This window comes from Scophthalmus maximus, chromosome 8 (genome assembly GCF_022379125.1).
Source record: "Scophthalmus maximus strain ysfricsl-2021 chromosome 8, ASM2237912v1, whole genome shotgun sequence".
Classification (NCBI taxonomy): domain Eukaryota; kingdom Metazoa; phylum Chordata; class Actinopteri; order Pleuronectiformes; family Scophthalmidae; genus Scophthalmus; species Scophthalmus maximus.
The window spans coordinates 5,490,040-5,514,737 of NC_061522.1; the positions used below are offsets into that span (position 1 = coordinate 5,490,040).

General features: G+C 45.5%; 2 protein-coding genes across 5 annotated transcripts; one reads left to right on the forward strand and one right to left on the reverse strand.

Annotated features, from left to right (window-relative positions):
* Nucleotides 1–330: 330 nt before the first annotated feature.
* sart1 (spliceosome associated factor 1, recruiter of U4/U6.U5 tri-snRNP) lies at nucleotides 331–3,484 on the reverse strand. The gene has a single exon (XM_035637639.2). It carries the CDS (start codon nucleotides 2,826–2,828, stop codon nucleotides 477–479), a length of 2,352 nt encoding a protein of 783 aa, XP_035493532.1. The 5' UTR covers nucleotides 2,829–3,484; the 3' UTR covers nucleotides 331–476.
* A 1,706-nt stretch (nucleotides 3,485–5,190) lies between these two features.
* pcm1 (pericentriolar material 1) lies at nucleotides 5,191–24,377 on the forward strand. Of its 4 annotated transcripts, none has more exons than XM_035637623.2 (40): nucleotides 5,195–5,241; nucleotides 5,369–5,476; nucleotides 5,678–5,926; nucleotides 6,663–6,995; nucleotides 8,344–8,514; nucleotides 8,965–9,084; nucleotides 9,339–9,525; nucleotides 10,336–10,445; nucleotides 10,594–10,867; nucleotides 10,970–11,111; nucleotides 11,378–11,596; nucleotides 11,689–11,849; nucleotides 11,972–12,201; nucleotides 12,399–12,541; nucleotides 12,648–12,777; nucleotides 13,131–13,301; nucleotides 13,402–13,583; nucleotides 14,124–14,348; nucleotides 14,449–14,731; nucleotides 14,871–15,016; nucleotides 15,106–15,356; nucleotides 15,739–15,919; nucleotides 16,005–16,315; nucleotides 16,420–16,596; nucleotides 16,838–16,894; nucleotides 17,076–17,248; nucleotides 18,235–18,366; nucleotides 18,965–19,091; nucleotides 19,961–20,119; nucleotides 20,240–20,337; nucleotides 20,804–20,938; nucleotides 21,068–21,271; nucleotides 21,397–21,456; nucleotides 21,555–21,711; nucleotides 21,903–22,051; nucleotides 22,149–22,212; nucleotides 22,305–22,525; nucleotides 22,639–22,731; nucleotides 23,335–23,458; nucleotides 23,664–24,377. In XM_035637623.2, exons 2-40 carry the CDS (start codon nucleotides 5,381–5,383, stop codon nucleotides 23,687–23,689), a joined length of 6,471 nt encoding a protein of 2,156 aa, XP_035493516.2. In that variant the 5' UTR covers nucleotides 5,195–5,241; nucleotides 5,369–5,380; the 3' UTR covers nucleotides 23,690–24,377. The 4 variants fall into 4 exon arrangements, with proteins under 4 accessions (XP_047189970.1, XP_047189969.1, XP_035493516.2 ...); XM_047334015.1 differs by having other exon boundaries at nucleotides 5,196–5,241; nucleotides 13,405–13,583; XM_047334014.1 differs by lacking the exon at nucleotides 19,961–20,119 and having other exon boundaries at nucleotides 5,191–5,241.
* Nucleotides 24,378–24,698: the final 321 nt, after the last annotated feature.

Genomic DNA, 24,698 nt, shown 5'->3' on the forward strand with positions numbered 1-24,698 from the left:
TATTATCAATTACACTGAGGAAAAATAAAGACGCCCATCAAGTAGTTGCCAACCAGTGTCATGTACTGTCTTTTTTTTTCTAACCATTACAAGATGGCCTTTATTGGTTAACAACCCTAATTCCAGACAGTGTTTTTAATATTGGGATGTATTCTGTCTCATCTGCAGTCAGTCAAATTTAAAGGCCATAGATTACATTATTGAAAATAAGAGCATAACTATCAGCCCACTATAGAAAATTTACATCACACATTGATTTTCTGTGTAGTTTTAAAGATATGATGATGAATGTGACCATTTGAGTATTTAAAAAAGGAAAATACATTTCTCTTATTTTGTATCACTTTATTCAACAACTCTTTACGACAATGATTGTACATGAACTAGGGCACGGAATTTTCAGAAGCTACTTAAAACATCCTGTGTGAAGGTGTATGTATGTATGTATGTACTTAAGATAATTCACTCTTCCCCAATTATTTTGTGATGGTGTTTGCGTTCATGCTTTTCCCACTCCCGCTAAGCACAATATATGGTGTTTTCTGAGATTTCTGCTTCTCCTGAAGCAAAGCCACGGTCCCCAGAGGGGTGTCACTGCTGCTCATCTTCTTCAGCAGTGCCTCTTCCTCCAGCTTTTTCATCCTCCTCTCCGTCTTCATCTTTCCTGACCCTTTCCCGTGGAATCGGTGGGAAAGCTGTCTGAAAGCTTCTTTCGGCGTGAGCTTCCGCCCAGACTCATCCACATACTCGATCTTGACATCAGGCTTGTAGCCATCCTTGTCCTTGAAATCCTGCGTGAAGCCTCTGTATTCTTCTCTGCGACTGTACTTGTCATCAAAGCCCATCTTGTCTTCGATACAGTAGTTGTCGTTGGGCAGGGCGCCCTTTGTTGCTTTGACACGGGATACCTTCTGCATTTGAGTGTCCAGCAGACCTTTGTTCTTGCACAACAGCAGGGCGGCGGCAAGGCCGGAGTTGACGATGGGCTCTTCGTCTAAAATGGTGGCAGAGGCTGTGGCAAAGTCGGGTGTTTTTTGCTCCTCGTCCAAGTTGACGATGTTCCATCCAACGTTTTCATCAATTTCCGAGTCTGTATCTCCAGCGTCATCTTTCTCTTCCACCTTTTCGAAGTCCATTATTTCTTCTTGGTCCTCTCTGTTGCCTGACAGTCCATACGTTGGAATATCACCCAGAGTTCTGCAAAACTCTGAGGTGGCGTTGAAAACAATGTTGTTCTTCATATCAGGATCATTGTCGTTCTCGCTTCTATCGAGCACTTTAATCTGATCTGCCACCTTCTCCCCAGAGTCTTTGAGAAGCTGCTTTTGCTTCAGCTTCCTCTGCTTCTCCAGTTGTTTCTGCAGCTCCTGCTCTGCCTCATCCTCCTCAATTACAGTTGCCTCAGGAAGTGTGAAGTCTTCATCGTCACTGATGTCCATTTCTGCCATCCTGACATCATCGGACATCTGGGGGACATCTTGTGGCTGTCTGGTCTCCGTCTCAGTCTCCTCCTCCCCCTCCTCCTTTTTCACTTCCACACCATCAACCTCCACCTGTCTGCGGCCTCGACCACGTGACCTGGAGCCAAAATCAGTACTGCGGGTGTCATCGATTTGAAGTTCATCTACCGCTGTCTGCTTCTCCTTCTTCCTGATCTTCTTAATGCGGCGCTTTGTCTTTTTAAAGCTCACCATTTCGTGAGGTGCGTAATACTCGGAGGCGATGGCGAGAGCAGGCATTTCCAGGGTCTGGGCCTGGTTGCGCAGAGTTTCTCTCATGACCTGGAGCTCTCGCTCACGCTCCCCATCAGCAAAGCCCCCGGTATTCAACCGGAAACTCTTTTTCTTTTCGCCATCAATTTCTTCGTCATACTTTGAAAGGACAGAGTGAGCCTTGAGCGTCACCATGTCATCCACACTCTCATCTTCCTCATAGGGCTTGTACTCTGGCTTTTTCTTTTTCAATTCCACATTCTTTTCTGCCTTTTCCTTGTCCACCAGCCCCACATTGACAAGCACATCTTCCTCCTCCTCAAGCACACCTTTGTCCTGCAGGGTCAGGATGACGGTCTGGCCCTCGGTGAAGGATTCCACCTTATGCTGCACTTTGAGACCCTTCAGATTTCGGGATGTGTAGGCGACATTCTTGCTTTGCGCAAACTCCTCCTCCACCAGACTGCTCACGCCAAACTCCTCGTCCATCTCCTCGAGGAGTTTGGCTCTTTTCTCTGCCAGTTCTTTTTCTTTTGCCATTTTCCTGCTTCTCTCCACCCAAGCAACGGTGTCGTCGAGCCAGTCTTCCTCGGCCAGGGTCTTCACTTTTCCCAATTTCTGGTTCTGGATGCGTTTTTCTTTCATGGCAGCAAGCTTCTCTTTCATTTCTCTCTGCTGCTTGATGATCACAGGGTTGATGGTCGCAGCCACCATTGGATCCTCTTTGGTGCCGAGCTCCTTCTTGGTCTCGTTTAACTCGAGAGGCTTCAGACCCAGCTTCGCCCTGAGTTTGTTTGTTTCCTCGATGCTGAGAGACGCATCTCCGCTCGCAGACTGGGGTTGCACTTCTGCATTGCCCTCTTCATAGCCAGTGTCAACCTTCTCCCTTTTCACTCGCGGCTCGCCGCCGCTCTTCTCGCCCTTGCCGCGACTCTCTCGTCCGCTTCTGTCCCTGGACCTGGAGCGCTTTCGCTTCTCTTTATCCCGAGTTCCATCCCGAGTTCCATCCCGATCCGAAGCGTCTCGGTCCTTGTGACGATGTTTCTTGTGCTCGCGACGGCGCTCCTCCGTGTCCTTGTCGCGGCTCTTTTCCTTGTGTTTCTTTGACGACCCCATCGTCCCAACGCTGGTCACAACCGTACGAACTCAAGAACCACGGTAAGGTTAAAAAAAAGAAAAAAGAAAAATGGAAGCCTACGTACACAGTCTCTCTTTGATGACAATAATAGGGGGTAGTTAGCTTCCCGTCGCTAACTAGCTCTCGTTAGCTTCGAAGGCTAACAGGCTAGCCGACGACGCAGCTCGCTCAGCGCGGAGCCAAAAATGAAAACTTGAATTTGATATCCGATATCAATCGACGGTTGGTGTGGATGCGGAGAAAGTATCTCAGTCGTTTGTTTTCTTCACTTCAGTTTAACCGTCCATACTCGACGCTAACGCACCCAAGCTGGATATATTCCGACGAACGTACAACATCACCGTTTCCTTCCGGTGGTGGTCTTCTTCTTCTTGTGTTTTTTTTTGGGGGGGGCGGTTGGCAAACAACAAATTGGTGCATTATCGCCACCCATCATGTGGTCGAAACTTAGCTAGCAGCTAACGCATAGCGCCACCTGCTGTATGGGAGTGTTTATATCAGGCCAACATCACATCCATGAGTTGCTGCATTTTTGGGACCGACGACACGTTATTATTTCACGAATGGCTTTGACCAGACTCGGAGAGGATTTATGAACCACTTAACTTGCAATATATGAAGTGCTTGGCAACGGTATTTTATTTTTGATCGTACTCTGGGTGTTAATAGCTAACTGCTCAAGCTAACTTTAGCTAGCACAGTTTTTAAACGATGCGACTAAAAAGCCAGTCTATTTTTTTTTGTGTCAACCTGCTGCGTTTTTTCTCGCGTGCTACATTACGCTAATGTAGACCAGACCTGCTAGATTTGCAAATCGTGTTTCGACGATAACCGACTCCTGTTCATCACCTGTACAATTAGCCGATATGCTTTCGTCTGCTTCAACTTTTGCCGAGGCGTTTTAAAAGTGAGCTCCGTGTTGTTGTTGTTGGAACTGCTGTTAGCGAGCTAAGTAGCATTAGCCCAGCTGCCACCAACAGGCTTGGCAACTTTTGGCGACTCGTTAGCATCGGTGTTTGTGTGTGTGTGTGCGCGCGCCAACAAATAATTCCCTTCGATCGACGCAAGTAACGCCTGACACTGCGGGATCTCAATCAAAGTGATGTTAACCAGCGGGTTGACTGATGCACATCGGGGGGAGGGGGGTTATTGCGTGTTGCCATGGCGATTGTGCGACGGGGACTAGGTTAGACTTGGCGAGCGGCTAGTAAAGTTGCCCAAAGCAGAGGACGAAGCCAGGTAACACCCGCATGTTTGACGTTTCTTTAATGTGATCCGCTCGATCTCCACGGATTGGACGCTGCTCCTCTCTGCCCCGTCAAGCTAACAGTTAGCGGGGTGTCTGTGGGTACCAGTGATAGACTCCCGCTGCGTGGTGGAGGAAGGGAGGGAGGGAGGGAATGCCTCATTGTCGTGTTCCCCCCCGGACATCTGAGAGGGCCACACAACACAAACACCAGCGGCGGTTAACGGTCGGGTCACAGGCAACTAGCACGATCGACCTTCGTGTGACTGGTGTCCTGTCTTTGAAAGCAGCTGCCTGTTAGCTAAAGAGAACTGCGTGTGGGTAAGATTCGATGCTTCCGTGTGGCCGTCAGCTGCATTGATTCACACTAACGTTCCGGTGGCGTCAAGTTTGATCTGGGTCCGAGGTGCTAACATCCGGTCAGCGATGCTTGAGACTGTGCTAGTGACGCTTGAGATGCTCCACTCGTGTCCCCTCTCCCCGTTCGTCCCTTTAGTTGAAGATCATCTCATTGGAGTGTTGCTCTGGTTCTGTAGGCGTTGATCAAGTTGACTGCTGAGTGATCATCTTTTGCCCCTTTTGTCTGCACCATGATCAAACTGTTGAAGTGTCAGACCGTGATGAGGTCAATCACGCTGAGCTGCTCATTCACGGCCATGAGGAATATTGATCAGGGTGCGCATCATTGTTCTCGTGAAAGGGATAGTGTTATGTTTTTATTACAATTCATCGTCACAGTAAGAAAGTAAAACGCCGACGTAGAGATTCTGTCGGGAGTCAGATCATCTTTTTTTAAAATTCAAATGAAGGCCTAATATTAATGAGTGTATGCATTTGTGTTGTGTGATAATCTCTACCTCTGTTCATTAGAAACTGCTGTTAAACCATGTCTTTGGGTCGCGACTCTGAACTCTTTCATCCCGTAGGATCCTGTAGAATGATGACTCTGGTTTTCCAGTGATCTGATTGGTCACTAGTTGGACTGGTGGCCGCCTTTAATGTCTTATCTCGAACTTCACCTGCTCCGCAATCAGGTGCAGCACAAGTTACCATGGTGATTTACCCGCGGGTGAAGTTAAACCTGAAGTTACCTCGGTAACCGCGAAATCCTGCTTGGTAGCAGAGGCCTCGGCATGAATTACCCTGTAAACGAGCAGTTTCCTGAACTTTTTTTATTCGTCAAATGTCTTTAAATTAGACTTGCAAAGCTTGTCTGTTGCTCTGTCGTTTCTGTGCGCTGACCACTGTGCATTTTGTCGTGAATCCAAGCAGTAACTGTGTGACATGGCAACTGGAGGCACACCTCTCGATGACAGTTCAGAAGAGCTACACAACTGGACTGTGACCAATAGCAGTCTGGACGATAGACTCAACAACATGGTAAGGGGCTGGTGAGAATGTCATACACACTATAGGCAAATGGCAGTTTCAGTTTCGCATAACATTACACTAGAGGAACTCCTCAGCACTCGATGTACTCATGGCGCAATACTGTATGTCTGATGTGAACAATATACGCATTTTGTATCTGCTCGTGTACAAGTAAAACGTCATTAAAAAAAACTATGTCCTGTTTACCAGGACTGGGGTGTACAGCAGAAGAAAGCCAACCGTTCTTCAGAGAAGAACAAGAAAAAGCTGTCAGCTGCGGTGGTGGAGAGCCGCCTGACTAATGATATTTCTCCCGAGTCCACCCCTGGGGCCGGTCGCAGGAGAGCACGCACTCCTCATTCCTTCCCGCACATCAAATACAGCACCCAGATGTCTGTCCCAGACCAAGCGGAGCTGGACAAGCTGCGTCAGAGGATGAATTTCACAGACATGGATGAGGTGAAAAGCTTCTGTATTTCTTGAGAATTTTTTGTTGTTGTTGTTCATTGTGGTCAATATACTGTTAATTTTTATCCCAGAAACACTAGATTCTAAAATCTGACAGTAAGCTTTGTGAGCAATGTGTGATCTTGTTGGGTGTATGATAGGCCAGCACGTGCACGAGGACACACACGGATACCACAAGCAACGGTGCCCTGTAAAGCTCTGTTCTACTCACTGGAGGTGCCCCAAAATCTTATCACACTAACGAACAAATTGTAGTCCTTTTTCAGTGATTAAATGCCAATGCACTGCTGTGGTCCTCTAGCAGCCAATGGAGGAAGTGATAGCAGAATATTTCTCATAGTTCAGTATAAAGTTGTTCGGCTGACCCATAGCTGAACTATGGAAGTGTTTTTCAAGGCTCTTCCTTGATGAAGAGGATTTTTTTTTAATGAGTTGATTGTCATTGTATCACTGGTCTAATGAAGCCTGTTTATTAGCAGTTACACAACAGAAACTGCTTATTGGGTTGTGTACATGTATTGACAGAATACAAACAGAACAGTTTATTGGTCACTTGAAGGTCACCATAGTTTTGGAAGGAGATGGTGAAGCAAGGTGTTTGTAGTTGGTTGAAATATGCAACTTCACCACTAGATGCCACTAAACCGTGCACACTGAACCTTTATCAAAGAAAATGCCTGAGCAGAATCTTTGATTCGTCTGACTCGTGTCGTCTTCTCTTCCTCAGAGGAGCATCGGCAGTGACTCCCAGGGGCGCGTCACGGCCGCCAACAACCAGCGCCAGTTCGCTGGGGACAACAAGAAGCCCTACAACTTCCTACCTCTGCATGTTAACACTAACAAAAGCAAGGAGCTGCTGCTGCTCCCTCCCTCCTCCTCCGCCCCAGCCACCCCAGCCATCACCAAGGAAACCAAGAAGCAGAGCCCAGGACTCAGGGATACACTAACCCCTGTGTTTCCTGCCAAGGAAACTCCAAGGTTCAGCCAGGGTGATGCCGAGAGACGGCCCTCGGTGCGCAGAGAGTATGGGAGAGGAGAGCCGCAGGTAGACAGCAGCCAGGTAATATTTTGTGTTTTTGCTTCTAAAGTTTGTTGCCTTGTAGTCTGAGTATTGAGTGGAACAATGTTTGTCTCAAAAATGCACAATTCTTCATCAGAGATATTTGACTGAATAAGTGAAATTGTTCCTCTGCTTAAGAAAAGCTAATAGTATCATTACCTTTTATTAGCTCTATGACCTAATGCAGTTTTTTTTCACAGAACTGGAACATAGATCAAATAGATTTAATAAACTTTGTCTGACTCCAAAATGAGTCTTGCTTGCCATTACAAATTTAAAGGTACAATTAGTAAAGAATGTCTCTCAAGTAAAATATTTGTCTAAAACTACAGCAATATGGGCAGGCAGCACCACAGCAACAACATTCTGCATCAAATGAACTGCACTCATAGTTAATTGTTAGATAAGTTGGGTGTAGGGTCGTTAAATGTTTTTATGTTGTATCAGCCAACATAAAATCTTATGAGCCTCATATTAGCTATGTTAAGTTTCAACAGTAATAATGGTCAAGCTCCTCTGTGCTAACGCCACTTTCTGAGAAACTGCCGACTGACTGTCACATTCCCAGCAAATGTACACAGTGGGCTAGTCTGACTGTTAGAGAGGAGCAGTAGGTGATGGACATTGACCGACCCCTTTTGATGTTATTGTCCTTTTGTACAAACACTGTACAATGTTGGAGATTGTAATGGGTAAGATGCACAGAACAACTATTTCACAGTTAAAGGGACAGTAAGTGATATTGGAGAAAGCTTGTTTCTCTCTTTGTTATTGTTGATGCCTCTGGGCCTCAAGCCCTGAGTCGTAGCGCTGTTCTCTAGCAAGTCTCTTATGGTGTCGGCGAGTGATGCTTACTAACTGCACACAGTGCTGTGTGGTGCGGTCCGCACCATTTTTCCCCCCCAATGTACAGTCAGAGCCAAGGCTGAGCTGGATCCCTGTTGTTGTTGTTGTTGTTTTTCAGCACACACACTAGATTGCAGACTTTTTACAAAAAAAGTGTATTGGATTAAAATAACTTACTGCCCCTTTAATTGATATTTTTAGTCCATTTTCCATGTCTGTGTATCACTACACTCAGGCAACTCCTGTGAAACTAGGACTAGGATAGATGTCAGCGGGAGCTAGTGCAGCTGGAACAAGGCTGTATTTAGGGCAATTTATAAATATGCCACCCTCGGTGCCCGGTGAGTTTTGTTGCCCAACCCCCCTTTCTGCCCTTGTTTAGCCCAGTCTGAGAGCCGTCGCTACAGACACTCGCTCACTTTTTCCTCACAGTCTTTCTTTGGCTCCTCTTCTGAAACCCACACCCGCACCCCGTCCCCTCCCTGTCTTTGTATGGTCTCAGGTGGTGAGCAAACTGATACAGATCCGGGAGTACATCACCAAGGCCAGCTCCATGCGGGACGACCTGGTGGAGAAGAACGATGTGCCGGCCAACGTGGAGCGTCTCTCCCATCTCATCGACCACCTCAAGGAGCAGGAGAAGTCTTATTTACGCTTCCTGCAGAAAATGCTGGTGAGTGTTTTAAACTGTAACGGCTGATATCCTTCAGAGAATCTACTATTGGATTTATGGTAAATGTGCTGTGTCACGCGTAAAGTGTGTTTACAGCTGAGGTGGAACCGGTTTTTGTCCGTATCCAGGCAGCCAGCCACACATATATTTTTAATGACTGTCTTTCTCTTTGGCCCGAAACATTTCAACAGTGGAGTCATGTTTCATGTGCCACCATCTTTTCTGTGGGATTTAAATTCACTGGATCTTTTCTGTCTCTATATTCTTACAAAATTCAGCAGCTGATCCATGTAGGCATTTTCATCTGCAGTAGTTAGGTTGAATTTATTTCAGTTCCTAACTTGTTACCTTTGATAATTGCCAACAGCTGATGGGCTCACAAGTTTTGTCGTATACTTGCTTATTTAGCTATCTTTGAGTAAGTGGCTGTTCTTGCTGCTATTTCTATAGGCGCGGGAGAACGAAGAGGATGATGTAGGGACCCTGGACTCTGCAGTGGGCTCGGGTTCACTGGCAGGGAGCTTTTCTCTTAACACTGAGGTTCGCTCTTCAGATGCCTCAAATGCAACGGTGTGTACATTTGTCCTGGACTGAATCTGCCACTTTCTATTCATGTAATGCCAGTGTTATTAAACTGTAACTCCATGTTGTCTTTAAATTCGGACATGAGGGAAATACAACCAAAGCAACAAGTCGCTGCTTGGCCTGTCATTGTATGCTCTTCTAATTTGCTAATATCAGTACCTGACATTTCTGCTGAATTGCAGTTCAGTGTTGCTGTAGACTCAGTGTTTGTGATGGTGCGTGGGTGTACATTTTTGTAGGGCGATAGGCCAGACGTTGCGCATGCTGACCAGAAGGAGGAGCTGGAGAATCTGCGCAAGCAGCACGAGCTGCTGAAGAAGATGCTGGAGCAGCAGGAGCAGCTCCGGGCCCTGCAGGGCCGCCAGGAGGCTCTGATGGCCATGCAGCAGAGCGCAGAGCAGGCACTCGCTGTGATTGAAGACACCGGTGAGATACACTCTTAAGTATCGGATGTGGTGACCAAAGAGATGCACCAATGATGGGAATCGATAATAATAATAATGATAATACATTTTATTTGTTACTTTCAAGCAAGAAATGCAGTGCTTTAAAAACGAGCTAAATTAAATGACATTTAAATGACAATTAATATCACATAAGATGGAAAATTAATAAAATCCACTTGATAATAATTAAATTAAAATAATAAAGATATGTTTTTAATGGAATAATATTAAGATTAAAATGCATTGAATAATAAAAGGCACATTTTGAGCAGGCCAAAACATAGTTTAAAAGCAACATTTTGTGAGGTTGTAGCTGACAGCAGAATGATGGTTTGGGTATTTTTTTTAGATTTTTTTGAAGAGCAAAAACATGGTTTTTAGTCATCAGTGTTCCAGTTCCTGTGGCAGCAATTCATGTCCAAGCCATAACACAACCACCGCCATGTTTGACAGATGATGTTGTGGCTTTGGGTCTTGAGCTGTTTCTGTTTTTCCTCTGCAATTTTCCCCTCGCCAAGATTTTGCCAGAGGTTGATTTTTGTTTCATCAGAACTTTGTTCTGTGGACTGATGGATGGACTGAGCTGCAGCCTGGCCTTTTCTGTTTTTGAGGTTAACCCTGGGCTTGCGTTTTGCGTTGAATCCTCTGCAATTATGGCCATGAGGCCGACAAGGAAACACACCGTGTATACGCCAACATCCTGCCTAGCCTTTTCTTGACCTGCTGACTATATATTTAATGACGTTTTAATACATTTAATATATCCTTGGACATTTGTTGTTGTCACCAGTTGTCACAGAAACCACAGGCAGTGTTTCAGGCCTGAGCATCACATCAGAACTGAACGATGAGCTCAACGATTTGATCCAGCGGTTCCACAACCAGCTACACGACTCTCAGGTAAATAGTAGACACAACTAGGCTGCCAAGTAGTTATTTAATATTTCATACACAGCAGTTGCAGTCAAAAAGTGCATCTCAACTGTTAAATTTTGTAAAGTAGTTATAGTTCAGTAGTTATAGCGCTTTCATTATCTGTGTCCCATAGACTAAAGCAGTGCCAGACAACCGTCGCCAGGCGGAGAGTCTTTCCCTCTCCAGGGAGGTTAGCTGGTCCAGGGGCCCCCAGGCTGTCGGCCCACCTCAACACAGGCCACTCCTCCACTCTGCCTCTGGCCCACACACTGGGCTGGACACTGGAGCGACAGCTGCCAGTGCCAAACTCACCAAGCTCCAAGAACTCCAAGACAAAAAGCAAACCATGGACCAGATCCTGCAGGAGCTGCATTCACTCAGAGACCAGACTCTCAATAATAACTCAAGTAAGCACATAGCATGTACGAATTACAAAGCTGTCCTGTGTGATCCTGTGGCATCTTTTCCGGTGAGTTACACATGAACCGTCGGTGTGTTGCTCCCTTCAGGTCGTGGCCTGTCGACACAGTGCAGCCTGAGTATGGGAGATTGTCCATCTGTTCTCTGCTCCAATGGGGCATCTGCTTCCACCCCCTTTCGTCCTTCACTCACACAACACCAGGGCACCTCCAACTCCACCGACAAGCTCAGGTACGCTCAAAAACACGCACAAGCTGTTTGATAGTAAGGTCATATATCAGCAGCATGTTGACGTAGAGTGCTGGATGTGTAACAGAGGGTGGTGTCAAATAACCTTGTGGCAACAAAACCTACTTCTGTTGACAAATTTGAGCCTCTGCTTAAGACAGCCAGACCGCTGCTTTTCTGCAGGTGACCCTGTGATTTGACTTTCCTAGTGGTGGAAATTATGAAGCCCCTGACACCTTGATTTCATTCAACTTCTCTACCTCCTACAGGAAGCTAAAGGAGGTCCACAAGCGTCTGAATGAGCTGCGAGAACTGGTTCAGTACTATGAGCAGACATCTGACATGATGGTGGATGCGGTCAATGAGAACGTGAAAGAAGATGACGACGACGAGGAAGAGGAGGAGGAAGAAGAAACGGAGGACGGCTCCATGTTTGAAGCAATGTTTGACTCTGAGCAGGAGAACCGCCAGCCTGTAACTAATATCAGGTGGGGGTCTGGAAAAAATGAATAAGTAAATTGTGAGCGTAATTGCACTACTGGTACTTAACTATAATAGATGCCGCACATGATCTGTTTAGAAACCCACAGCGCAGTGGGAACTGGACAGACTTGAACAGCCTGACCAACAGGCGCAGCGTCAGGGGTAGTGGCAGTAAGAACCGGGAGGGCAGACTCAACACTGAGATCAACAACCGGTCAGCAGCCAACATCCGCAGCCTCACAATCCCCTCAGCCATAGGTACGTGCATGCACACACTGTCTGTCACACACTACTGTACACCTTGTATATGTATCAATATGTATATATACTACACTATGCTGCAGCTGTACGATATAGATTATGTTTCTATAACTTTGTAGAGTGCCAGTACAACAGGGACACACCTTACAATCAGGCGAAGGACGAGGATGAAGAAGAGGACTGTCTCGGTCACGACGCAGGGGCACAGGCCGCGGCTCCTGACAGCGAGGCATCGGGGTCCAGTCAGAGGAGCAGCCTCAGGAACAACGGAGGATTCTCCCAGAAAGCTCATCGTCAGACGGCGAAGCAGAAACTGCGGCAGCTGCAGGAACTGGTGGCCATGGTTCAGGTGAGACCGGCGGCAGGATGACACTCATGGGTGTTCTTAACTGGCAGGATGAAAGGGGGATGTTGATAAAGGCCCTATGAGACAGGATTTGAAAATTCCAGACTCCCGTTGGTGCTATGAAACAGCAGCTCAAGCACAAATCTTTGCATAACGGCATTCAAAACATGTATATATATATTTTTTGTGTCTCAATCAAGAGTGATGACACGGATGGTACCACAGCTAATGAGGATGAAGCTTTGCACCAGCAGCCAAACAACACCAGAGCCACTGCAGCGAGGCCACTTGGGGCTGGACCTCAACAGAATTCCAGAGACCTCGTTCTCTCCAGCAAGACCAGGTACAGCATGTTAAAGATCTGAAAAAAGGTCTGTTCGACCGTTCTTGAATTGTGTCTTTGTCTTTTCAACTTGGGTTAATGTGAATCAAAACTACTCTGGACACAGGGAAAAGTTGTATGAGGAAAAGCTGCTTCAGCAGAAACAGGAGTTGCAGCAGCTCCACGAGGAGCGGCAGAGACTCTTTGAAATTCAAGGCAAGATACAGGACCTCCAGTGGGCTTGCCCAGATCTCCAGGTATTTTAGACACGCACACACACACACACACACACACACAGCATTCCTGTCATACTCCAATAATATGCCCAGAAACTAAACTAAACTAAGGAGTTCAGTGAACTGAAATGAGTCCACCCCATTTGAATCGGTTGCGTTGGATTAAATCATTGAAACGCATGATTTTTATCGCCATAAAATGAAACGGCATTAAACTGTTGAATCTACACCTCAGTTTCAAGAAAAAACGTGGGGATTTATTCCACAGCTGTCTTATTACACTGCTTTAGGTTTGAAACCTGCAGTTTCTTTTAAGGTTTTACATATTTGTGGTAAATATTTACCATTTTCATCTCTGACTGTCTTCTTCCTAGTCGTCTGTGTCGAGCACAGTGAGTCAGCAGGGTTTGCTGAAAAAGGTCCCAGTTGCAGTTTCCACTCCGGCCCCCGTCCAGGCTCCTTCGTCTTCTGGCCCAAAAACCAACTCGGTTGTCCTCAAACCCACTGCGCCGGAAGCAGCTACGTCTTCGGTCACCGACAATGAGGTAAGACGCTCGACTATCACCAATTCAAAATGTGACCTGCATGTTCAGAAAAAGCATTGATCTGTCCCCCCCCCCCCCCCTTCCATTCTTACGTCGCCAGCAGCTTTGGTCAGAGATGCGTCGCCACCAGATCCTGCGGGAAGAACTGCGCCAACGCAGAAAACACTTGGAGTGCTTGATGGCTGAACACCAGAGGCGTAGCGGTGTCGGCGATTCTCCCCGCCAGACCGACGAACAGGACAGCCTCGCTACGCCCTCACAACCTGTCAGTAGGGATGAAAGGTAGGAGGTGTTCAGGAATTTTCGTCTATCCTCTCTGAGAAACTGTTAAGACGAGTCTTCTCAGGCACCAAGCAAGGTCATCTCATCTATGGCAAGCCTAAACAATCATTGAGCAGCTGATGTCTCACTCGAGGTGTCATAGTCGCGGGGAGATGACGACATTACTCTAAACTAAATACACTACAGACACCGGGGATGGGCAGACTGACCCCCAACCCTCTTGGGACGCCGAACACTGTGAACCTGTTGATATGTGTAGCGAACCAGAAGTCTCCTTCTAATATTGAGCTCTTATAATAAATACTTCTGCTTAAGACATCCACGGTTTCCGTTTTCCCGAATCATCATCCACTCCATCAATTATTCCATTTTAGCTGAGTCTGGCGAACAGGACTCTAAATAATTCCATTTCAGGAGGCATATCTTTTTTTTGTAGAGCATTAAGTAGCACGTCATTTTATTTAACTTGTATAGAAATGTAAACTTATAGGTATACCACAAAAGGCAAAATGTTGTACCATTTTGCTGATGTGTCATTAGGACAATGGCTACCTGGGGTTCCACTCCCTGCCACCTCGATGGTGACGCTGACGAAGACGATGATGACGACGACGACGAGAACGATGACGAATATCACACGGAGATAGATGCAGAGCAGGAAGAGGAGCAGGAGGAATGTGCAGAGAGCACCTCTGATGACGACATCCACATCTACTCTTCCAGCAGGAACCAGTGCTCCTTCAGTAACAGGAATAATCAAGGAAGGTGGGACTAAGTCGAGCCAGTAGGAATTGTGTGACTTTCCAGTTCTGATATCTGTAATGTGTCTTTTCAAAATCACATGCTCACTTTTCCATGTCTTCAGTAACCTGAAGCCTCCACCAGGCTTCTCAGGTGACTGTAGTGGGAATCTTCATAACAAGACCAAGGCCAAGCAGCAGCAGCAGCAGCAGCAGCAGCAGTCGAGAAGTTTGAACCAGTCTGCGAGCCAACACGGAGGTACGCGACGGCAAGAAAACCTGCGCTGGGCTTCAGAGCTTTCCTTTGCTGAGGGCTCAAGCCAGGGCTGGCAGGAGCAGGTAATCCAGCTGCAGACACAGCTGGATTTCAGCACAAGCATGTGTCAGACTCTCCTTCAGGACCAGCAGGTTGGTGCACTGAGCAAATACAAGTGACAGGTCTCAGTAGAGTTTCACTGGCTGCTGTACAAGTTTCTTTTTACTTTTCTTTTTGAAAATGAAAGAAAAGGCGATAATCATGCGTGTCGTCTCTCACCTCTTTCCACAGACCCTGTCATACATGTTGCAAACCCTGCTGACTGGTCAGTACAGTGTGTTGCCCAACAACATGTCCTCACCACAGGTCCACCTGCTCATGCACCAGCTCAACCAGTGTTACACCCAGCTGGCTTGGCAGCAGACCAATGTACAAAGGTGAAAGCGATAGCAATACGCCACTTTATTTGTAACAAGTAGTACATCTTTGTAAATGTCTGACATTCTATCAAACTTTTTTCCTCCAGACTGAAGCAGGTCCTGAGCGACCTCCTTCGCCAGCAGCAGCAGCAGCAACAGCAGCAGCAGCAGCAGCAACAGCAACAGCAGCAGCCATCCTCCTCTTTAACAGCAGGTTGGCAGACACAAAAGCAAAGCTCATCCCAGGAATCCCGCCCTGGTCCCTCAGCCTCTCCCGGCATCTTCCGCCCCTTCTCCTCCATCCTGCGTCCTTCAACCAACAACATGGCAACGGCTGCTGTATCCCCATTCCCTCCCAGTAGGACGTGCATATTTATTCGCTCTCATGCTCAATTCTTAAAATGTTTTTCTTTTTTCTTTTTTTTTTTTTGGTCATGATGTAATGTAGAGTCTAAAATATGAAAGCATGAGCATGAATGGTCATTGTATTTGTGGAAATCTTAGCAGGGCCTCTTTGCAGTACAAGACTTATGTTCTTGTGCATTCTCTAAACAATGTTGTTGCTGTCACTGCTACTAAGTGCTCATTTTCATTTGAAGTAAGTAATAAGTTTTAAGGTGATCCAGTCATGCAGAAGTGAAAGGACAAAAGTCCCGCTGTCATGATTTAATTGCTTTTTTTTTATACCATTAATCCACTAGCATAAGCTAATTAAGTTTTATTAATCATTCACTCTACAGGCTTGAACTTGTATCCGCTGTTCCCTGCTGCCGCGGGGGAGTTCCCTCAGGGCGCAGCGGGTCCTTTGGCGTCGGACCACCAGAAGCAGCAGTTAGACCCCAACACTTCGATCAAAACAGAGTACATGAGTTTCCCTCCTCCGCTGCAGCGCTCCCCTCTAAACAAGACACCAGAAAGAGGGTGCGTCCATCATTGTTTGCCCAGAAAGACATTTCAGTTCATCCGTGCAAAACATTGTTGTTCATATATATGTTTTCCCCTTTAGATCGGCCGGCTGGCTCAACACCTCCTACGCCAACAACATTGTCAAGCCTCATCCGTCGAAAACACGCCCACAGGAGTCGCCCCCCTCCTCTCCCAATTTTGTGAACCGCCGCTCCAGGCCTCAAGACTTTGACCAGGCGTCACAGGAGAGCTTCACCACCATGCCCGACCCCGTCGACCCAACCACCGTGACGAAGACCTTCAAGTCCGGGCGCAAGGCCTCAGCACAGGCCAACCTGGCCTCGCGGAGCAAGACTCCCAACTCCAAGAGTCGTCGCCGGAGGAGCAAAGGGCACAAAAAGGACAGCGATGGTATAAAACACCGAATTGAATTCCCCTCTAGTGTTTGCTGTAACTAAATCATCAAAAACCTGATGAGGTATTTAATGGTTTTTCAATTTTTTTGTTTCATTTAGCGGTTTGCTCCTCAGACCGTGAGAGCGACAGCGTTAGCAGCACCGTGGACTTTGTCCAGCAGAGGGTCGGTCCGTCTCGGCAGAAAGATCAGAATCAGAGTCTCCTGGATAAGCTGACACAAGAGAAGCTAGACAGCAAGACTAAGCTTGGCAGTAAAAGGAACGACCTCTCCTCTGGTACGTTTAAAACTACCTGTTGGGAAAGTTACACACCCTCACTCCCTGTACTGTTTAATTTTTCTTTAGTTTCATATCCACATTCAGCTTATTTTACATTAGTGTTTATTTCATGTTAATTGATTTTAATTAATCTTCTAATTTGACAATTTTAATTTGCTTTTCTTTGCACATTTGACCACGTGTTTCATTTTAATTCTGGCTTCAATTGCTTTGTCACTTTAATTTATCTTACTCACAGCCTATGCTTGGAGAACACCATTCCTCTCTAACAGAATTGCATGCACAGAAGCACCAGGTAAACGCTCAATGCAAAATCCAAAGCATCGTTTTTTAAGTTCTTGTGTCGCCTAAACATGGGGGTTTACTTTGGGGCTGAACCTAAACCCAAGCCTGTAAGTTCTGTGGGTAAGACTGTTGTTTTTCACTCGTGGATGAGATTCTGCAAAATGCCCTATTCGTTTGTCTTGAACCTGCAGACGCGAGCAGCGACTTCTCTCTGTTCGACGCGCTGAGGGAGACCATTTACTCCGAGGTGGCGACCTTGATATCCCAGAACGAGTCCCGGCCTCACTTTCTCATCGAGCTCTTTCACGAGCTGCAGCTGCTCAACTCGGACTACTTACGGCAGAGGGCACTCTATTCCCTTGAGGTGAGCTACTGCTAGTCGGTCTGGGGAAAGTAAAACACGCAAAAAAACTGTTGTTTGAATCTAATGTGAATATTTATTCATGCTGGACTCTGATTAAAACACATCCCAGCTCGTTAACCCCCTTGATCTCCCCTTAAAGAGAATACGGGGCAAGTTATTGACCACATTCTGCGTGACAAGGCACAGTTTTGCACAGAAATAGCTGGCAGTTTAAATGAGGCTGTTCAGATTTATCTTACTATTTCCATAATTAGGGGCCGCCCAGATGATATAAAACCTATTTGGTCATATTTGTGAGTCTGGACCAATCGTCTGCTGTCAGTGCAGATCAGACCTGCAAGAGGCGGTGACAGGTGAATCTGTTTTTTTTTTAAATGGCAGACATGAGCAGATTATGGATTTTAAGGACACAGGGTTGCCTTGAACTACTGCAGAGATGAGGAAATCATGGTGATGAGCAAGGAATCACAAAAGAAAACACGCCCTTCTACTGTCTTCTGCCATTTTGTGTTAATGTGAATGTGTTCTTTACTAACTTTAATTTTACTGTTAAAATCTGTTTTTCTTGTGGAAAGTAATAAATCAGTAAAGCTTAATTTATCTTTGGCAATAATGTAAGATACCTCATTTGTCACTATTTTATGGATCAAAGAACTCATCGATTTATCGAGAAAATAATCAAGACCGTGTTTCCAGAAACCCCAAGATGATGTTTTGTGTTGTACACAAACCAAGATATTAAGAAAATATTCACATTCGAGAGGCTGATATCATTTTGGAGCTTAAATGTTGGAGCTCTCCTTTTTTTAATCCTTGAATGTCTGTGAGGTAATCCGAAATGCCATGCAATCTGATTTTGTAATCAGAAATTATTATTATTAAAACTCCTGCAATCTGCCCCTGGCCTTGCACATGAATGCGGCGTTTCGTCGATAACTTCACAGTCCGTGATCACAGTCGTCTCTCTCTGTGTGCGTTTCTCTCAGGACATAGTGACCAGTCACCTGACAGAGAAGTGTGCAGCCGAGGACCAGCTGCCCCCTCTGGGCCCTGCGGCGTGGGCTGCAGGCTCGCACTCCGAGCTGACGCCCAGCGAGAGTCTGGCCACCAGTGAAGCAGTAAGACACACCTCACTGCTCCCCACCGCGGCGTTCTCACACGTTCCCCATCTCGTTTTGCTGTCTTCTCGTATTTTCTGTTTTAGTTTTAGCCTGTTCTGAAGTCTTTCTCTCAAACCACAGTTAAATCCTGTCCCTGCTCTTTATTTTTCCTTCTTCTGCATTACATCTTTGATTAGTCTCGCAGCCTTGTCACCTTTCATCTGCCACCCGCTCTTGTCTCGTGTCATCCCTCCATGTCTCTGATTAATCCCCTGATTTTAATTTTCCCTCACCCCATCTTCATTGTCTTTGAATTAAACTTGACAGCAAAGCTGTCAGAAGCCTGTCTGTAAAGCAAATGACCCTCATCTCTCCACGTCTCCTTTATTCCCCCCCAAGATCAGATCAGACAGGATTCCTTTGTTCTGGGACCAAGTTCCCCAGAGTTCTGCTAATTTGAACGCCAGGCCCCTTTGTCTGTCTAAATAATGCCTTTGTTCAGGGATGACGGAGGAACTGTCTAAATTTGTCCATGTTAGGGGAACGACAAGAGGAAGCTGCCATTGCGGTTGTGTATAGTACACACTAACATACTATATCTTGTCTCGTTTTTCAGGAGGTGGTGGAGAAGAACGTGAACACACAGAACACCACGAAGAAGAGGCACGACGCAGAGTCGGTGGACAACGACAGCACCATGTCGACCTCCTCCAACCTGGAACCGTTCGCTAACGACGACCTGGGTATATTTTTAATGTGTCAAGAGTCTGATTTTGGAAAGAAAGAAATCTGCCATCTTTCACATTTTTCACGTCTCAACTGAATTTGCTTTGCTTATTGCCTTTGACTATTGCAAGACGTTTTCCCAGCAGGGCTTCTCTTGGTTAAAACTAGAGCCCGACCGATATATCTGTTGACCGATATTATCGGCCAACAGATATGAGCCTTAAAATGTGCATTTGTGTTTACATTTTAGGTCAAATAAATGTTTATTTTCTTAATTCAACTTCTATTTATTTGGTTATATTTGTAATTTTTTTTTCGATTTATAGTGATTCATGATAAAGTTTATGGTTAAAGTAAAATATCAAGCCTCAATAACATTTCTTTGTCATAAATGTTTGATAACGACATCTTAGGAATCATTGACAGATTGAAATATACATATAATACATATATATATATACATGGCGGCCGATGTATCGGTATCAGGAATCTTGTACTCCCTAATATCGATATCGGCTTCGGCCCCCCCAAAAAATCCCATATCGGTTGGGCTCTAGTTAAAACATACAAGTTTTCACCTCAGGATCAAAACCACATGGCCAGATTTAAGAATACTTCCTTTCCGAAGAGGAACACGTCAGTGGGAGAAAATAATTGACTCTCAAATTAAGGGAGTTTCATTCTCATAGTTTAAGAGCAGTGAGGCCTGGGACACTTTGCTTGATCCTCAGGTGTCAACCTGGTTGTTTTTCTGTAAATGGATCAACATCCATCATCTGTCTTCTATTCTCTTTCCTCTCACTGCATTGATTTTTGAAATATTCACATCCCCGTTTCTGTTTTCTCCTCTTTTGCTCTCCTTTTCTTTCTTTTGCTGCTCCGATAGGCAACACGGTGATTCATTTAGACAAAGCTCTGGCCAGGATTAGGGAGTATGAGCGCATGAAGCTAAAAGCTGAGTTTAACCTCTACAATGCGGGCAACGCAGGCGCCGGCGACTGCCAAGTCTCTCACGCTCGACATCCTTCTGCTAACCCTGCTGAAGGTACCACGATCACATCACCTCGCCTGACTGCAAACACGTGCGGCCGACTGTGGCAACCGAAGCACACATTGTTGTTTAGTTTTGCTGAATTATTAAATGCGCGTTTGTGTGTGTGAGCAGGAGCGGCGGCCGGCGACATGCGCTGTCCGCAGATCGACACGCAGCAGTTGGATCGTCAGATCAAAGCCATCATGACCGAAGTCATTCCCTTCCTGAAGGTAGAACAACCAACACAGGCACTGGAATTGAAAATAAATATATTTCCTACACTTGAACGGATCGTTATAATGCTATAATGCTGGTTGAATTTATGTAATAATCTAACTTTAAAAATGTGATATTTTTTTCGGGCTGCAACTAACGTTTTTCTTCATAATCGATTAATCTGTCGATTATTTTCTCAACTAATCGATTAGTGGTTTGGTCCATGAAATTGTGAAAAATTAAGATTGTGTTTCCCAAATTCCAAGAGGATTTTTTTTTTCCCCACACAAAGATATTCAGTTTACTGTCACAGAGGAACTGATTAATCAGTAATTAAAATAGTTGGTGATTAATTTACTAGTCGATTACTTATCGATTAACTGTTGCCGCTCTAATATTTTTATTAAAATGACATTTTAAAGATTGGCTGCGATACTGTGAACAGTTTTATTAAAGAGTTTTCTCGCTTTGTAAAATCAGGAGAACATGGACGAGGTGTGCTCCGTGCAGCTGTTGACGTCTGTGCGACGCATGGTCCTCACTCTCACGCAGCAGAATGACGAGAGCAAGGAGTTTGTCCGCTTTTTCCACAGACAGCTGGGAGGCATCCTGCAGGTACGACCGCTGGCTCGATTCCTCAGACGACGGCAGCGGCGAAATTGCCTTATTAAGCAGATCAACTAAAGTCTCTCTCTCTCTCTCTCTCTTTTACATTTTCGTTAACGCTTTGTTCGATCACGGCAGGACTCTCTCTGTAAATTCGTCGGCCGCACGCTGAAGGAGTGCGGCGAGGACCTTTTGGTGGAGATTTCCGAGATCCTCTTCAATGAGCTGGCCTTCTTCAGGCTCATGCAGGATCTGGACAACAACGGCAGCAGCGTCGCCTCGGCAACCAGACAAAAAAACAAGAGGACCGAGCGAGCCAGTAACGAAAAGCACAAGCTCAAGGTTTGTCGTTTTCCATCTTGTACTTTTTTAAAAGTGTGATGAACAATGATCACTGAATTAACTTTTTTTTTTTTTAAAGAATGAAACTAATTTCACTCTTGGTGTTAATTTATTCCACCAATTAGGAAAACACAATAGCTGGCGGTGATAAATCGGTTTCTCCGGCCTACTCGGATGGAGAAAAGGTGAGTTGTTCTGACACTGATAAATAAATCGGCAGCAATAACTTGTATCATAAACAACGTGTTACAATAATGTCTCTCTTTTTTCTTTTTTCTTCCAGGACCGAGATGAAGCTGAGCAGGAAGGTTATTCTACGCTGCAGGAGCTTTACCTGCAGACGGAGATGAAGAACAACAACAACAGGAGCAGCGAAGCCTCCGAGGTCGAAGAGGAAGATGAGGATGAAGAGGACGGACAGGAAATGCTTCTGTCAATCAGTAGGTCCTTTTTTTATCTTTTGGAATTAGTGAGGGAACAACCCCCTGAGAAAAAAAACACAGCAAGGAGTTTGTCACTTGATTCCTTCTTCCTCCCCTTGGTCTCTCAAAAATAAATGTGATCATTAAAAACACAATATTTATGGTTATGTGCTTCTGTCCTATAGTTTTATTCTTAATTTTTTTTGCAGGTCTTTCCAAAGCAGAGACTCAGGCCCTGACGAACTACGGCAGCGGGGAGGACGAGAACGACGAGGAGGAGATCGAGGAGTTCGAGGCCGGACCTGTGGACGTCCAGACCTCGCTGCAGGCGTCTGCTGATGGACAAGTGGAGCAGGAGGTGAGAGCCGCAGTTAAAAAATTCAAAAATTCAAAATCCTCATAAAACAAAAAACACCTGTTGTCTTAATCTGTCGTCATTGTGTCTTTTTTTGAAGGCGATAACAGCCAGTGAAACCCAGGAGACCAAAACTGAACAGAGGAGTTCAGAGAACGATGACGGTGAGGCCTTCTGGATATTCTTAGTCAGTCTTGTATTTTCAGACCCCTTGTTAGTCTGCGATCTGTCATCACAACAAATCTTTGTCTTGCAGAAATGAACAAGCCAGTTGGGACAGTGAATTCCACAGTGGACGAATCTGCCACAGCGGAGTACCCGACTCCTGAGGAGGTGGAGGAAGAGAGTGAAGTCGGGGCTGCCGCTGCTGCTGCTACAGAAGAAGACGCTGCTCTCTCTCCTGGTCAGGACGTCCAGAAGAAGCCCTCCACTACCAGCAGCCCCGACACGGACTCACCCGTCATGATCAACGTAGACGTATGTTCAAGGCAACGGAATATTGTCGGGATGTTTGTGGTCAAAATTCGTTCACAAATGTCTAACCTTTTTTTATGTTGCTGTTGCTGTTCTGTATCATTTTATGGACGCAGGAGGTGGGGTCAGGTAACACAAGTCAGAAGTCTGACGAAGAAGACTTTGTGAAGGTGGACGACTTGCCACTGCAGCTGTCAGTAATGTGCGAGGTGCGTAACCGATCAAAAAATGATTGTGCATGAACAAATTAAAGGTGACATATTTTGCAAAAATCCCTTTTTCCAGTGTTTGTGCACATATATGAGCGGAGCCTGTCAGCCCACAAACTGTGAAAAAAAGACCACCCTGTAGTTTTTTTTTGTGAGCTGGATAAACCCGACAGCCTGGCTCTGAACAACTGGCTCAGATTTCTCTCCCACTGTGATGTCACAGTTAGAATATTTTGGGGGGTAACCCCGCCCCTGCAATCTGAGAATCTCCACCTTTCTGGTGAAGGGGCGTGACATTTCCTGCACATTTTCAAATCGGTTGACCAATCACAACAGACTGGCCAATCAGAGCATACTGGGGTTTATTGGGAGGGGGAGGGGATAAAGGAAATCCAGGCGTTTAGACAGGGGGTGAAACGAGGAGCTGCTGATGCCTTTTCTGAACATTTGAGCATGTGAACCGTTTTAAGTGGTCACCCAAATTCTAAGTATGAACCTGAATATGAGCACAATATGTCACCTTTAAAAGGGAAACATCCCTGTGAAAAAGACTTTTTTCTTTGATCGAATTGATTTTCCCCCGTGTCTGTGCTGTGATGTCAGGAGGAGCTTCAGAAGAGAATAGTGGAGGAGCAGCAGAATAACAACCTGTCCGTGGAGATCCTCGGTGGGAACAGGGAGTCGCTGACTGGGCTGGTGGGAAGCGCCCAGGCACTGAAGGCACCAGGTATGGATTCACAGTCCTCGTCAGTTGGGATTGACAGGTTCGCCTGTTGTTGTTGCTGCCAAACACATTGTACAGAAGATGAGCCGCGGTCTCCCGGCGCCTCGTCGTGCACATCCACACGGGTCTGAGCGGCCATTTTTGCTCGTCAATATAAACTTCCTACAGCTTTTTGGGTGTGAACGATGTTTTCTTTTGTCTTTTCCAGACGCGGTCGGTGCCCAGAGTGAGTAAAGAAGTCACAGCTCGAAGTCTACAGTTTGTTTTAGCAACACTATGCGTTCACGATGAATTTGTTCTGCTTTTATGATTGTTGATTCTTAATCTGCTGGTTTAAAAAAATAAAATAAAATATTGGTCACATATTAGCTGACAAACACACACACACACACACGCAACTAAAACTCTACACATAATCAACACTTAGTTCATTTTATTCCCGAATGCTTAATGTGATTTCCTGGTTATGTGAGATTTGGGGGTTTGTTTCGATGCTGCTGGTTTCTGACAGTTAAGCTTCTCGTCTGTATCTTTAAAGTTCTGAAACTCGCGTTCAGATCTGCCTTTATCTCCTCCTTTGGTTCTGGGATCAGTTTGACATTGAGTTGTGATTATTTTTTTATTATTTGTCTTGGCCCCCTGCCGTACTGTACTGTATGTCTTTTTTTCTGCACTTGATCCCTAATTATAAAGAGATTACAGAGCTCGGCTGTAGCGCGGCTGACTGCAGCTAATTGTTCCTCCAGCTCGAAACGCGTGGTTCCTTTACATCTGAGCTCGCGGCTCAGACTTTACTCTTTTATCCCCTCGGACACATCTTCCCATTGTTCTGTTAATGGTTAGTCTCCAGTGATTTTCCATGTAATTAATATGTTGACTACAGCCAGAAGTTTTAATTAATAAAATGCTGGAACCTTCAAAAGTGGCAGTGTGGAGCTTTTCTAACTGTCTCTTATTAGTCTTGTAGCTTCTTTACAGTATGTGAATATCTACTGCTCTCACAATGTTATCATCATAAAGAGCTGGATTACCAACCAGGCAACTGTCCTCAGGGTCCCAAAGGCCCCTTGTTTACTGTTCTACAATATTAAATAATTCTTCAGGAGGATCTGTTTTTGTGAGACGCAGTGTCTCAAATCTATTATAACAATTATTATTTTACCTCAAAGGCTTACTTTGTATATCCCCTTAATAAGTGTTTAATCTAGAGCTGCAACAGTTAATCGATTAGTAAATTAATCGC